General features: G+C 35.8%; 1 protein-coding gene across 9 annotated transcripts in view; it reads left to right on the top strand.

Moving 5' to 3' along the window:
* The window catches only part of SCAPER (S-phase cyclin A associated protein in the ER), a 242,691-nt gene that overhangs the window by 110,796 nt on the left and 117,322 nt on the right, over positions 1–14,573 (top strand). For 7 of the 9 annotated variants that reach the window (XM_080551341.1, XM_080551342.1, XM_080551339.1 and 4 more), the window contains 8 exons: positions 2,259–2,359; positions 3,468–3,584; positions 5,345–5,505; positions 10,481–10,740; positions 11,204–11,446; positions 12,989–13,159; positions 13,656–13,731; positions 14,191–14,308. In XM_080551341.1, coding sequence (XP_080407467.1) covers positions 2,259–2,359; positions 3,468–3,584; positions 5,345–5,505; positions 10,481–10,740; positions 11,204–11,446; positions 12,989–13,159; positions 13,656–13,731; positions 14,191–14,308 — 1,247 coding nt within the window. The remainder of the gene's footprint in view (positions 1–2,258; positions 2,360–3,467; positions 3,585–5,344; positions 5,506–10,480; positions 10,741–11,203; positions 11,447–12,988; positions 13,160–13,655; positions 13,732–14,190; positions 14,309–14,573) is intronic. The other 2 variants (XM_080551340.1, XM_080551345.1) reach the window with 1 other exon arrangement.

Below are 14,573 nucleotides of genomic sequence, written 5' to 3'. Positions count from 1 at the left end.
ATCTATATGTAGTTATCTGGATGCCTGTAACGGCGCTTTCAGAGCCACTTTTGTTCTGCTTCATCCTGCCTGACAAAATGGCCCTCATAGCTGTAGGGAGAAAGATGTGCATCAGTGAATATGGGGCCGCTCCAGCTGCTTGTCTTGTTTGTATTCCCTTGTTCGTAAAACATGACTCGGATTACAGCTGCATGGTTTTGCTCTGATCATTTCTGATAATGTGCAGCTAAACATTCCTTAAAATAGGGTAAGCCATTTATTGTAGTTTTTTCATGTGCCAACTCACTTCAGAAATATAACTCATATTCAGATTGATTCATGTTTTTGTGAGGAATATCTCATTGGCATACTTGAAAAATAAATGATTCAGAATTAAATTTTACTTTCTATGCCCTTATTGTTAATAACAGTCAGCACAACTTAGTGTAGGCTAACTGAAATGTATTTGAATTGAATTAGAAAGCTGAAATTTTATTAGCGAAACTGGAGAAAAAAAGAGCTGGCTAAAATACTTGACTTGTTCATTTTTTGGAGCAGACTTTAACATGCAAATTATTTTAGTGTTGTAAACTAACTGCCTTGTAAGAAAGATTTTTGCTTGCTTTTTTGTGGAGTATTTCAAAACAAAGAGCAACTTTTAGATCAGCAGTGGTACTGTGTTTGACTTTCTTCTGACTTCTCCTATATAACAAACAGCATATGTTCTAGGCCTGTCATACATCCTAGTTAAAAGGATACTTCTGTGCAAGCTAAAGCTGACTTTTAAACTTGTGTGTGTTAAACAAAATGAATAATCATCCTTACATTTTATACGGAAAAGTGTTTTGCATGTATTAGAGGTCCTTTTTCTATTACAAGTAGAAGTGAATAGGAAGTGATGCTACAAAAATAGGCATTAGTTGGCTTTACTGTAGTAGAATGTTTCTACTGTTTTCAATGCTTTGTTTAAGATTTTTAGTTATACACTTAACAACTAAATGGTTTTTATATGTTAGAGACCAACACATAATTTGCAATCTTCTAACTTCAAGATGTTGCAATGTTCTGAATGGAACTGCAGCACGCCTACATCACGTCTGACAGGGTATGATTAAACCTGCCCAAGAGCTGTGAGATGGAGTAGGTTGCTCTTAAGATCTCTTCCAGTTGTATTATTTTATAGTATATAAATCTTTCAAGCCATGAAATATGTTCACGAATGCAGTTTTCTGTGATTAACTCGTGTAAAAATGGGTAAATTCTTCAGCAAGTCCATTATACTGAAAAGTAAGTTTTAGAATGGTAGAAAACTAACTGGTTTGTAATGGTCAAGAAATATAGTCTGGGTATTGTAGTTGTAGGGTCTGGGCTTGTAATCATTCTGTAGTGGAGGATTTGCAATTAGAGACTTTTGTTCACTTATTAAGGTGTACTAATCAGAGGGGAGAATGTAAGCTTGGCATTTTGCAGGTCTTGTCTATTTCTCAGTAATTTTGTCAGAGGCAGTCATTTTATAAACCAGATCTAATGCAACAATACTTTTTGTTCTGTCTCTCAAAATAGTGCCATGAGATTCTCCGAAAAGTTTCTTTGTTAGTATGATAGTGCTGATAATGTAGTGTGGCAGTAGGATGTCTGTCACTAACCCAGATGAGCATAGGTGCATCCATCTGTGCACCCTTTGAAAGATCTGCACTCTTGAAAGACCGTAGGAACAAGGTACTGTTGGCTGTACTTCAGAGCTCAAGAACCAGTTTTTTCTCATGCAAGGATTTCTGGATTCTTCAGAAGGAATTCCCTCCATCTGATACAGTTGCCATTGTGTAACTTGGTGTTCACTCTGCAAACAGGGGAATCACCAGCAGTGTGTTTTTATTCTCCCACAGGTCTATAAGGATGTATACAATTTTTTTTGCATATTGGATGAAGTATGTCTAGCGTATTTTAAAGGATAATGACTTGGACAGAAAACAAACAAACCCTCAAACAGTGGTATCTATGTATATTAGGAATTGTTTTCTTGCCAAATTTTTCTATTTTGTCCTTAGATGTCAGTGCTTGGAGAGATCTTGGAAAACCTCAATGTTTTTGATAGAATAAATGTTTTAATGTTTGTTGACATAAAAATCTTAACTGTTTGGGCTTTTTTCCCCCCTTGTTTTTATTGTTGATAGGAAGGATGCAGGCCAGTAAATCTCCTACTTTCTACTCACTTCTCTTTTTGGGGTCATGGGAACTGTTCTTGAAATACAAAGGTTTATGTAATGGTTGCTTTTCAGGAAGTCCTGATGATGCTTGATAACTATGTAAGGGACTTCAAAGCGCTGATCGATTGGATACAGCTACAGGAGAAGCTAGAAAAGGCTGATGCTCAAAGCAGGTAATGAGACTTTTATTTTTTTTCTTTTATCTATATCCAAAATGCAGACTCATGATAAAAGTCATTCTGCAGCAGCCATTTAGCAAATAGAACCACTTTTAATAGCTGTTGCAGGGAACCCAGAAGAATTTTTTTCTTTTGGAGGTAATTGATGTGAGGATGTAGTGAGGATTCTTTACTCCCTTGTAGAGTTATCAAGGAATAGTGTTGCTGGAAATGGAAGAGAGTTTGGAAGGATGGTATTAGAAAGGTAAAGCTGTTTACATCATCGCAATTTGTGCCTTAAAAAAAGCACAGTTAAAGTCACTTATGTGATTTTTTTTTTTTGAGCCCTTCTTCCCTAACAGTGGGTTCTACAAATTTGATTTTGCTCTTAATTGCCGGTTGTAATTTCCATGTAATCAGATTAGCTTCAAGAGCAAGAATTAAAAGTAAGAAAAAAAAAAAGTAGATGCATAATAAAACTGCAGTTCTGGTTTCCATCTCATGCTCTGTCTCTTTGGATGAGAATACTTTATGTTAGTAGCAGTTAAATTAATTCAACCTGTTCAATTATCTTTGCTAGTAGACATTTATCAGTAAATGTTATTGCAGATTGTTTGTTACATCAGTGGTGTAATAGAATGAGTTGATGGTGATATATTGGGTTAGTTCTAATTTTTTATTTTTTTTCCCCTATATTGGGAGATATTTGTTACATATATTAACCAAAGCAGCATTTAAACACTATCAAATGCTCTGTTATATGGGATAAGACAGTGTAGGTTCCTTCCTTGATTTGTCAGGGCCTTTTATGTGCATTGTTACAGTCACTAGAACTAGAGGGTATTTCCAGTCCTACCCTTAGTCATTTTCCTTTACTGGTTGGTTTGATGTGTGATGGTCCCATACTGATACTTAAAATAAGCGTTGTAGTTCAAAAGTGAATGATTTTTGATCTCAGTCTGGCTAGTACGGTTTGGATTTGGTGTGGAAACAATAGCTAAGATGCCTGATTCTGTTCGGCAGTATTCCATAATACTTTAGAGCATTTATAGATCATTCTGAGGTGATAGAGGAATACTTATTGAGAATTTTATTTTTAACCATTTCTTTCCTGAATTTGCAGGCCTACTTCACTAGCCTGGGAAGTAAAGAAGATGTCTCCTGGACGCCATGTGATACCAAGTCCCTCAACAGATAGAATTAATGTGACGTCAAATGCTCGAAGAAGTTTAAATTTTGGGTATGAAAACAGATATGTCTATTAAAGCTAAAGTAAGGATTTATTTGAAGCTGAGTTAATGAATGTGGTATTTTTCTGTAGTAATCAATGTAGTAATGTAATTAGTAATCATGTAGTAATGCTTTGCTTTTTATTAAATCACACCTACAAATATTTGCATTAGTGGAAGAAGAGCATATGCTCTGTAAAGAAAAAAAATCCTATCAAGGACTTAATTTTTTACTTATTTTGTTACATATTTAACTACTGCATTTTATGTTCAGGTCTTTGGAATGACCAGTTGGTGTATTTCATGTTACCTATTTAATAATCTTTTTCTTCTACAAAACTAAGGTTAAAATGTGTGTAATTGGCATTCTAAAATTACCTGTATGAACAATGCAAATGGCCAGCTGAATATGCACAAGTATTGATCAGAAAGAATGAATGTAAAGTGAGTTTATTATGACTCTGATGAACAGCAAAATTGATATAAGTTTAAATATAGAGCATGTTGTATACTAGAATAACGCATCTTTCACTTAGGTATAATGAAAATGACTGTGGAAGGGGCTCAACAAAAATATGTATAAGCACCATTTTAGAGCAGCACCGTCTGGTGCTGTTTCAGTTCTGGAGAGCACATGTCCAATCTAAATGATTCTCAGGGTGCATTATTAGTTCATTCATGATTATTGAGTCCTAGATCATGTACCGTAAGTAGTGACAGTGGCCTCGAGAGATCCAAGGGATGTTACCATTTTCAAGTTTATAAAAATAATTTGGGTTGTGTTCATTTGAATAAAGTATCACGGTTTTGCTTTAAGTGATGGGCAAAAGAAAAAATAAAGTGAAAAACAATTACAGTTCTGTCCATCCAGATATTCAAAGTTTAGCAGAGTCATTTAGGTCTTTCTGGAAGTTAATAGGATGGCTCTCCAGACTTACAGTTTATTTCTGTGGAGGAGGTAAGAGAAAATAGATGTATTAATTTATTTACTTAACTGTCTAGTGAAACAAAGTACATTATGGATTTATCTAATCTACATTTATAATTAAACCTGCACTTCAGTGGACTTCCTGCACATGTAGTTTGACTACTCATATTTGTAATGGTTGCAGCCCATTCTGTACAGTTCACTGGTGTGACTGGGCAGGAGCTGGGAAGACACAATAGAAGAGCTGTTATACTTGGCTGTAACTAGTCACCAGACATTTACTGTTATGACGTTACAGTTTGGTATCAGAGGATGTTTCTTATGGGAACTGTTTCTACATCACTGTGGTGTTGTATGTTTCTTTCGCTTCTTGACGTTTATAAATTTTAATCTGGGAAGTTAGCTTCCTGTTAATTTGGTTTCATTGACTTTTACATATAAGGAATCTCACATGGAGATTTTTCTCCAGCTGCAGCACTGCTTGGTATCTCCTTCTGATGTCAGTGTGACTGGAAATAAGTAAGAGGCTATCAAGGTAGTGCCTGATACCTCTGCCTGCTGATTTGTTGCTGTGTCCTTGTTTCTGTGGTAATGTGTACCTTTAAAATGAGTTGAATTTTGTACAGATTTTTCTGATAAGACATCTACTGAGGTTTTTAATGTTCAAGGAACACAGATTTTGAAAACAAGGGAAAGAGAAAATATGTTCCAGCTTTTGGAAATAGATTTCAATCTAAGTCAATAAAGACCAAGATTAAATAAGGAATGTCATGATAAAAAGTTTTGTAATGAACCATTATGCTCTTTGATTAGTCACTAATAAGAACTACGACTTTGATTTAGGAACCCATCAGTGACGATTTCTGCAACACGCCTGGCTCCTTCTGGTGTAAGTTGGGCTGATAAGGTAAAAGCCAACCATGGAACTAAAGCTGCTAATCCTGAGCTAGCAACACCACCAACCTGCCTGCCAACTCCAGCACAGAAGTCATCACGAAAAAATGGCAAGTCTTTTTTAAATGGCTTATTTTCACAAAGCACATGCTATAAAGTTAGTTCAGAGTGTTACCTATTTTCAAATCAAAATGAAGTCCAATTCTGCATATCACAATGTTAAAATTAGAATCAAGTATGGAGAGAAAAGATTCCTGCAGGTATGTATTATCATTGTCAGAGCTAAGTTTGAGAGAAAGTTGTGTTTTTGAGTGTAGGTAGCATGCCAGTGTATTTCCAGCAACTATAAATTGATCTGTTAAAACATTAGTGCGTAACACCCCAAGAAAAATCTTTGGTCACAAGCTGGTAATCTAACTGAGAGTGAGTCGGAGGTACAAAATTTCTTGGCATGAAACCTCTGTGTATGTTTTCTATACTTCATCACTGACCTCAGGACCATAGTAGAAAACAAAGAGCTGTGACTTCCAGGCCAAAAAAAAAAGTACTTTCAAATCATCTCTAAAGAACAATACATGTCCAGGATTCTGTAAAAGAGCTCAAGGTAGTTTTATGTGATCAGCTAGACAACTTGATTAGGACTGCACTCAGGTGACGGTGACTGGCTTTTCTTTCTTCGAATACAAGATGACAACTTTTGCATGCACTGGAGCTCTGAGATTATCTTGAGAGCTGCATTTTTTCCATTTTTTTTCCATGTGTGGACCTGTTGACTTTCTACAAAAACAGCAGACAAGGTGTAGAAATCAATATTCAGATGAAATTATGAACAATCTTTTAAATTTTATTTTTGAAGAGAAAAATTACTGGAAGAGAATGTATGTATTAGCATAGTGGTACCTTCAATCCAGTGGTAGTAGAAATCCTGTATGGTGCTTCAGAGATGTGATATATGAAGGAGCTAAAATCTTGTTGAAGTGTCTTGCAAGTTAATGTAATTGAATCAGTAGCATGCTGATTTTTATGCTTAGAAAGAACAATCAAAACCATGCTCCAGAAGTGGTTGTTTGGATGGGGTTTGATCAGTGCTGTTTGTGTAACAGAACATCTTGCTCTATGAAGTTGCAGTGAGCTGGTTTGAGTGTAGTAGAAGTCTGCTGAATTTTCAGCATTGTAACTGAAAGTTGAATTCCACTTTTAACTTCTGCGTGTTACTGAAACTATTCATAAATCTTTTTCCATTGACTATCTCTCATACTAAAGTGGCAGACTCCAGGCTGTTAAAATATCTTCATTAGGCATTCTTCTGAGTATGGACAATTTCATTAACTATGCAGGGAATAAAAATAGTCTGCACTTCCACATGGATAACGTCTTCTTAAGAGGCTAAAAGGAAAACAAAAGACCTTATTCTTATGTTAGCTTTGGAAACTTAAAGGGCTGAAGAATCCCTGTTGTTCTGTGTGTTGTTAATGGCTGTTACTTGCAGCTGATGAGCTCCAAATAGAGCAAAACCATTTAGGTCCTGTAGTACTGGCCCATAAGCTTTCAGTAATTTTTAATTCAAATGTACTATAACATTCAGACTTGAAACATTTCATATATAGAAGTCATTCCTTGTAGAGACTTTGTTTATTAAGAATCTCTTATCTCTAACCCTGGAGAACTTCAATGATTTTCTCATGGCTGAATTGCAATTTTTTAATAAAAGAAACCAGATGCTTTTTGGAGCATATTTTCCTTCATATGGAGGGTAGAATCTCTTGAGTAAAATCAAATTGATCTTGCTGACTGGAGCATGCATTATTGAAGTAGATATGAGGCTTGTGTATCATCTGCTCTGCCTGTCCACCAGCTAATGCACTCTGCACAGCTGCTAGGTACGTTCAGGCCTTGTGGGAGACTTCCTCCTGCTATCCTATAATGCACTCTTGGCTACTCTAAAGCCCAGTTGGGGTTTCCAGTGGCAAGATCTGCCTAAAACACTTTCTCCAGTGGCTTCAAACAGTGTTACCATTAAGCCTCACAATGTTTTTTGTGAAATGGACAAGCACTATGATACTGTATCTTTTTCAAGGTTGATGGGATTTCCAAATTTAACTGGAGAGAGAAAATGCATGATTTTTCCAGGTATTTCTTTAAATGATTTTTTTTTCTGGATGCCCATTTAAATGAAGTTATATCATCTTACCTGGTTTCCCTCATTAAACACATTGCTACCTTCGATATTTTCATAATTTAAAAAAAACAATATCTGTATTTCAGTCTTAATTTTTTTTCTACAAAATGAAACATAGTTTACCCTTAGTGTCTGACCGGTGTCCTTCTCATACAAATTTATGACGAGAAAAGGTTGGTCTGGTCACAGTAGTAGACAGAGGCAATAGCATAGCAGGGAAATAATTCCCAGGTGTCAGTGGTAAGAGGCAAAATGGGTGATACTGGTTTAGAATGTGTGTTAAGACTGGAAATCAGTGCTTACTGTTAAAACAGTTGTATGTTGTTAGTAAGTAATTCAGGAGAATGTGCAGTTAAGAAAATGTGAACTTTCCAGAAATATTGAATGTGGTTTTTCCGCATTTGCACTTGAAATTTAATTATATTAATAATTGTTTTTCCTGTATTAGTTGCTAATGTCCATAGTTGTTAATTGATTTTCTTTGTCGTGTAGCAAGGACTTCAGATTTGCAGGACATTTGGTCCTCTAAAGTAACTGTCCTAGTTTGGGCTTATGGAAGAACTCATAATTTCCATGCGTTGAGAACAAATTGTGGAAATGGCATCACAAACAGCAAAGGGCATTTTATTCCTGACTGGGTTGTCAAATTCTTAGCCCCAATTTCTTTTGAAAATTTACAGTCATTCTCTTTTTAAAATAATTCTCTTGTATTTATAAGCAATCATTAAAAGTAGTCTGGCAATGCACATCTTTAAAAAGTCTTGCATGTTGACTCACCACTTCTCGTTATGTTTTGTAAATTTACTACTGCACAGACCGCTACATTTCATTTTATTTTTATTTTTTCGCAGCTTTCCTGTGTTCTGTCTTCTGTTTCATCTGAGTATACACTTCTGCATTTGCTTCCAGTTTCTCAAATAATCAGTTTTCCAAAGTGCCTCTCAGATGCAGTAATGTTACCTTAGAGTTTAAAAAAAAAAAAAGTGCTAAGGTTTAATAATGAATGGGGAAGGTCAAATACACTACGGTAGTATATTACTTGCAAGTAAATTTTTAAGAAGGGGTACACATCTCCTGAGGTAGGACTCCTAAGAGCTTTGCAATTACTTGGCCAGATTTATTTTAGTGATGTTGGTGATGAGGCTGCTTGGCCAGTGCTTCCAGGTGGAGTAACTTGGAAAGAACAAGGCCCTGGTGGCTGTAAGGGCCTCAAGATAACAGATGGATTGTCACTTCCTTGTAACACAAGAGCAAGCAGGGACAGGGAAGCTCAAGAGAAACTAGAGAATGATCAAGGTAGTCAAATAAATTATTCATTAACAAAACTCGGCAAGTAATCAAACCCAGCATGTGATACTTAGCATGCGGAGATGGCTACTGGGCTATATGAAAAGAGTTCCAGGTGTATGCAAAAAAAGGGAAGGGAGGATGATGCCCTAATGAGTGTTACCCTTGCTTCAGATCAGGAGCTATGTGATCTACTGTCAATAAATGTATTGGCTTTGTAAATTTTTCGTTAAGAATGTGCCTGGAAATAGCTAATCCTGGAGTTTTGTTTGCCATTTAGATTTTATTATTATGCTGAGCTCTTCTTTCTTATTTTCTTCCATAATTTCAGTACTTTATTAAATTATGAAGTTTTATTGGCCTCTCCCTTGACTAATAGACTAGTTCCAAACTGTAATATTTTGTTTTATAAACTTGTGATACATTGCTATTCTTAACTGTTTTAAAATAAGAAGATTGATAGTCCTTTCCATAAAGATGGAGATAGACGTTCTGAAAATTAGGATTCTTTACAGAACACCTGTCCTCATGATTTATTGTGCCATACTGTTTTTTCAGGTGCTAAACTTTGAGATACTCTGTGTTTATATGCTTTGTGAAAGTGGGTATTGTAAAAAGGATCATATCTATTGAAACTAAAACTGATTTAAATGAGTTGAATTTAGGCTTCTTTTTGTGGCGTTGCTCACCTGAGCTTTTCTTCTACAAATAGACACTTGTGAACTTAGCTTTTCTACTCCTGAGCTATCATCAAGTCTCAAAAGAATCCCAGTCATTTCAAGATGTGTGAGAAATTGCATGGTGGTATTAATTGGAGGCCACAAAAATGTTACCTACAGAGAAGAGGTTCACCTTGAGTTGCTAGAAATGCTCGTATTACACGTAAGACCTGATAATTCAGGCAGACAAATGTAATTTTGAAGGCATTTCAGGTGTACATCAAGATTAGAGATTAAAAAGGTTGGTCAGAAAGTTGTACTTAACCAGCTTAGAGTAAATGATGACTTAACCAGTCATTAAAGTAAATGGAAGAAAACTACTCTTCTAATTTCAGTTTGTAATCCTGCTGGATTTCTGGGAGAAGAAATTTTCTCAAAGCTGACACCGATTAATGTATTTTAAATATAAGAATGAAACAACTGAAAAAAAGTAAAAAACAACAACAAAACAAACAAACCCCAAACCATTTCTGGAACAATAGTAAACCACTTTTTGGACAGCACTTTCTTCATTGAAACCTGCAACTATGTCTGTACTTGCAGAGATGTGTGCCTTCACAAAAGGCCTCTAATGTTACTGTTGCTGCATATGCCATCTGGTGAATTAGCAGTGTAGATGTAAAATGCTTAAGTACGTGTCATTTTTCACCTGGCTATGTGTGTAAGTAACTTAGCAGTAAGAGAATTGGTGCCATCCACTAAGAGAGTTGTTCAGTCTTTGTGAAACCAATAGCACTTGAAAATAAAAAGCTTTGCTCAAAATGTTCCATTGATTTTTGGTGTTTATTTTTAAAGAGAACATTTTTATCATACAACTTGTGTAGAACATTTTTATCATACAACTTGTGTAATACTGTAATAAAATAGTTGTTTATAATTGGGTGTTGTTGTTTTTTGTAGATCGAAAGGATGCAGAGGGCTGGGAAACAGTTCAGCGTGGAAGGCCTGTTCGATCTCGATCCACGGCTTTGGGAACAAAACCTGTAGTTGCAGAATCGGTGAAGTCCAGAGGTGACAGTGACAAAGAAAATGTCATTTTGCTACCGTCAGAGAGTAAGCATAGGAGTTCACTCACTGACGATGGTGGATCCAAAAGCACAGAGCTTGCACAGAAAGATCCTTTACATCAGTCTGAACATCCTGTTACTGAGAGGACTCAGGTCAGTAAAATTTTGAACCATTTTCTTGCCTTAAGAAGTCTTGCAGCTTTTTCTTTACAGAATTTTCTGAAAGTAGTATTGTCAAGAGCTTGTATTCACTGAACAGATTAGAAGAGGGTTGAAAATGGTGACTTATTTCAGTTAGATTTGTGGGAACACATTAATATGTTGGCACAAATAGGTAAGTTAAAAATCATAAGGTGAACCATATGATTTACAGTGCTTTGGACAGGCTTCCCATTGTTTTCCAAGAACTCATTATTAGGCACATTTCATGCAAAGAACAATTCAGATAAAGATCCAACTTCTGCAAAGTTATGACTCACTAGAAATCTTTGGAAGTGGAGTTGTTTATATCACTCACTGTAAGGATGCCAGGTATTTTATTAAAATCCTTTTCACTTTGGTGACTTTTCAAAAATCAGTATTACCTTATGTTAATTTTGCAAATGTCTCTTACTAGTTCGCAGCACACACAGTGGAAGATAAGGGGAGCACTGGCACACTCTTGCAAGAAGATTCCTTACAAACGGTTTCTGAGGTGCCTCCAGTTCTCACAAATGCTGACAGTACTTCAGCGACTCCCCAGATGAATGAAGCTTCCTCTGTGATCTCTGATGGTGTAGACCAACTTCAGACAGAAAAAGCTAGAACTGAAACTGAAATGGATCCCTCAGATATTTCAAATGTGAGTGCTGCCAGATGGGTAAGAAATCTTACAAGATTTCTGAGTAAATACTAACTGTAAGCCTTGATTTTCTCATTCTGTGTTGCACAGTGTTTAGTGTTAGCCTGCTGTAGAAATTGAAGAAAAGTCTATAGAGGACTTAATGTAGAAAAAAATGTGTTGCACACATCCTTATCGTAATAGGTTGAATTTCAGTAAAGTTTCTGAATTCAAACTAGAAATATATAAATGCATTATTTGGAATAAAGAGTATTAGTGTGCTCTGACTGTTTTTTTTTCTTACATATGATTGCCATAGTTTCTCATTTCCTTCCATTATCAGTCATTTAAAAGTAAGTTTCTTATTAAATTCTTAGTCCAGTTTTGCTAATTATCCAAACTGGAAAGACATAGGATGTCATAATTCTGTTAGAAACAAACGTAGACCTCCTTACCTTTTAAGGCTAACTAAACTGTTCTCTTGGGTCTTCCCATACAACTAGCAATGATGACAAATGCTGTTCTGAAATAACAAATGTCAAGTCAGTATTCTCTTTTAATGTGGATTCCTATAAAGAATGTCTTTTCCTGTCTGTTGGATTCTTTGGGTTTCGATGTGTCTGCTTTACAGGGTTTCTCTGAGCAGAGAGTTGCAGCAATGCCACATAAAATAAAAATTGTTTTTTTTTCATCTGTAGAAACTAGATTAGTATTGTGATTTACAGAAATTTTCCTGTGAATCACCTTCCCTTTGCCTAGCAATAGTCTAGTTTGTAAATGATGTTAATTTCCAAGTCGGGTATCTGGTTGTTTTTAGAAAGATCTGATTTCTAGCATCTCATCTACTAACGTTGTTTCAGATTCTCAATTATTAACAGTTCAGGATGCTAACAGTTTGGGATCCGTGTCTCTTGGAAGCATTTCACTAATCCTGATGAAGTTGTATTAAATTCAGATTTGTGCATTTTGGCACATTGCTTGGTATCTAGAGTGTAAGTGAATTAGTTATTACTGGACATTTGAGAAGATGACGATAATCAGCATATTCAGGCTAACATTCCTGACCAACTATGTTGCCATTCATGTTGAAAAACAAGTGTAGCCTGAGATATAGCAGTACTAAGCACAGTAAAGTTTCCAGATACAGGTTATCTGCAGGTCCATTTTTGCCTTCTAAATAATACTTCAGAGCATGATTTCTTTTCTGAAGATAGAACAGCATATGCTGTCAGTGTTTCAGAGTATGCGTTGCTTAGTTCCTAAGGCTAGGTATTTAAAAGATAGTAATTAGAGACGAACTGTCATGGTTGCTTTTAATGACAACATTTGTATAAAATATTAGGAATTGTGTGAATGATTATTGATTTACATAGCCCTTAAATTAGTTGATAATTGCTAACAGTTTTAGTGTTTTTTATATTTCATTCACATGCAATGTTGACAAAATATAGCAGGAAGGATCTACAGGTAATCGGAAGTTGAACAAAATGTCATACAATGCATATTAACTGTATGGAAACAACTTTTTTTGTGCCTGGATCTGATTTGTGGGTGTTTCTTGGTTTCATGTTTCCTACACAGTCTATGGCAGAAGTCCTTGCTAAGAAAGAAGAGTTGGCAGATCGCCTGGAAAAGGCAAATGAAGAAGCTATTGCTAGTGCTATTGCAGAAGAAGAGCAATTAACTAGAGAGATTGAAGCAGAGGAAAACAATGACATTAATATTGAGACTGACAATGATAGTGATTTCTCTGTGAGTGTTTGATTTATTTTAAAGTACCCAACTTTAAGCTGTCTTGGATATCAGCAGAGTATTCATGTAGAATTTGTTAATCATTTCTTTGTTCGTTAATGCAACCTGTATTACATGCAAATGAAGTACATAGTGTCAGGTAGTAGTTACACTGTTCTGTCTTAAGGAGTATTTAGTCTTAGTAAACTCAACAGCACAGTGCTACTGAGCGATACAGAGCCTCTGACGTTACTGTCATTGTTGTGCTGCTTGCTTTTGTGTAGGAACCTGGGAGAGCTGGGCTGTGTTACTTTCACTGCTGCCATACAGGAGCTACTCCTGATGAAGTGGTAGTGTCTACTACCTGCTATCACAATCAGCAGGAACAGCATCTTTGAGATGGCTAATTGAATTTGGAAACATTGTTGGATATCATTGAGCTGGCACTGTTTAATGTATGTGTCCACCTGCGTGTTAAGTTTTATGTTTTTACTGTGCATATCATATTAACTTTCAGGCTAGTATGGGCAATGGAAGCATATCTTTTTGCGGTATGTCTATGGACTGGAATGATGTCTTGGCAGATTATGAAGGTACATTTTCATATATTACTGTGTTTAACTTGAAATGTCAGCAAAATCTAGAAAAATGTCCGTTTTACTTATGCCTATGTAATTTGGAAGATACCCCTAACATCTAAATATTATTCCAAGTTGTGTCATTTTTGATGTTATTTCCTTAGGAAAGATGGATTTGTGTGTTCAAGCTATCTTTCAGCTTTGTGTGTCATTCTTTAGCTCTCTACTACTGTGTCTCTATTAGAATTTTAAAACTTGTTATCCAGTTTTATCTTAATGTTTGATTAAAAGTCTAGTAAAATAATTAAGCATTGAAAATGCACAGGGATTAGAGATTCTTCAATCTGTTTGCACCTTAACTAGGCTGAAGAGAACCCATTTGAGAGGGAACTTGAGGAGGACCAAAGCCTTATTAATTGTACTTCTCCCAGAACAGTGTGTTTAAATTATAAAAGTCTGTTTTATAATGTACAGCCCGGGAGTCATGGCGCCAGAGTAATTCTTGGGGAGACAGAGTGGAAGAAGAGCCTGCACGTCCACCTGGCCATGGAATACACATGCACGAGAAACTGTCATCACCATCACGCAAAAGGTCTTAGAATTGTTACCTGTCTTGACTGAGCAGTGAAAACAACCAAACTCATGGCTGTATGAAACTGCTCATGAATCTACTTTAAGTTTGTGGGTGGAAAGTGTTAAATAAATCAATGTATTATTTTCATAATGAACTAGGTTCGTGCTAGTTGACCATGAAATAAATATTTGAAGACTAGAAGAACAATATTTACATTTAATTGCAGTCCAGTGGCCTGTTTATGTTCTCTTACTGAAAATGTCATAGAAATGTTTGCAATGTT

The sequence above is a fragment of the Anser brachyrhynchus genome (assembly GCF_964034855.1).
Source record: "Anser brachyrhynchus genome assembly, chromosome: 11".
NCBI classification, from domain to species: domain Eukaryota; kingdom Metazoa; phylum Chordata; class Aves; order Anseriformes; family Anatidae; genus Anser; species Anser brachyrhynchus.
The sequence above is the reverse complement of the archived record's forward strand: the minus strand, read 5'-3'. Positions and strand labels throughout refer to the sequence as shown.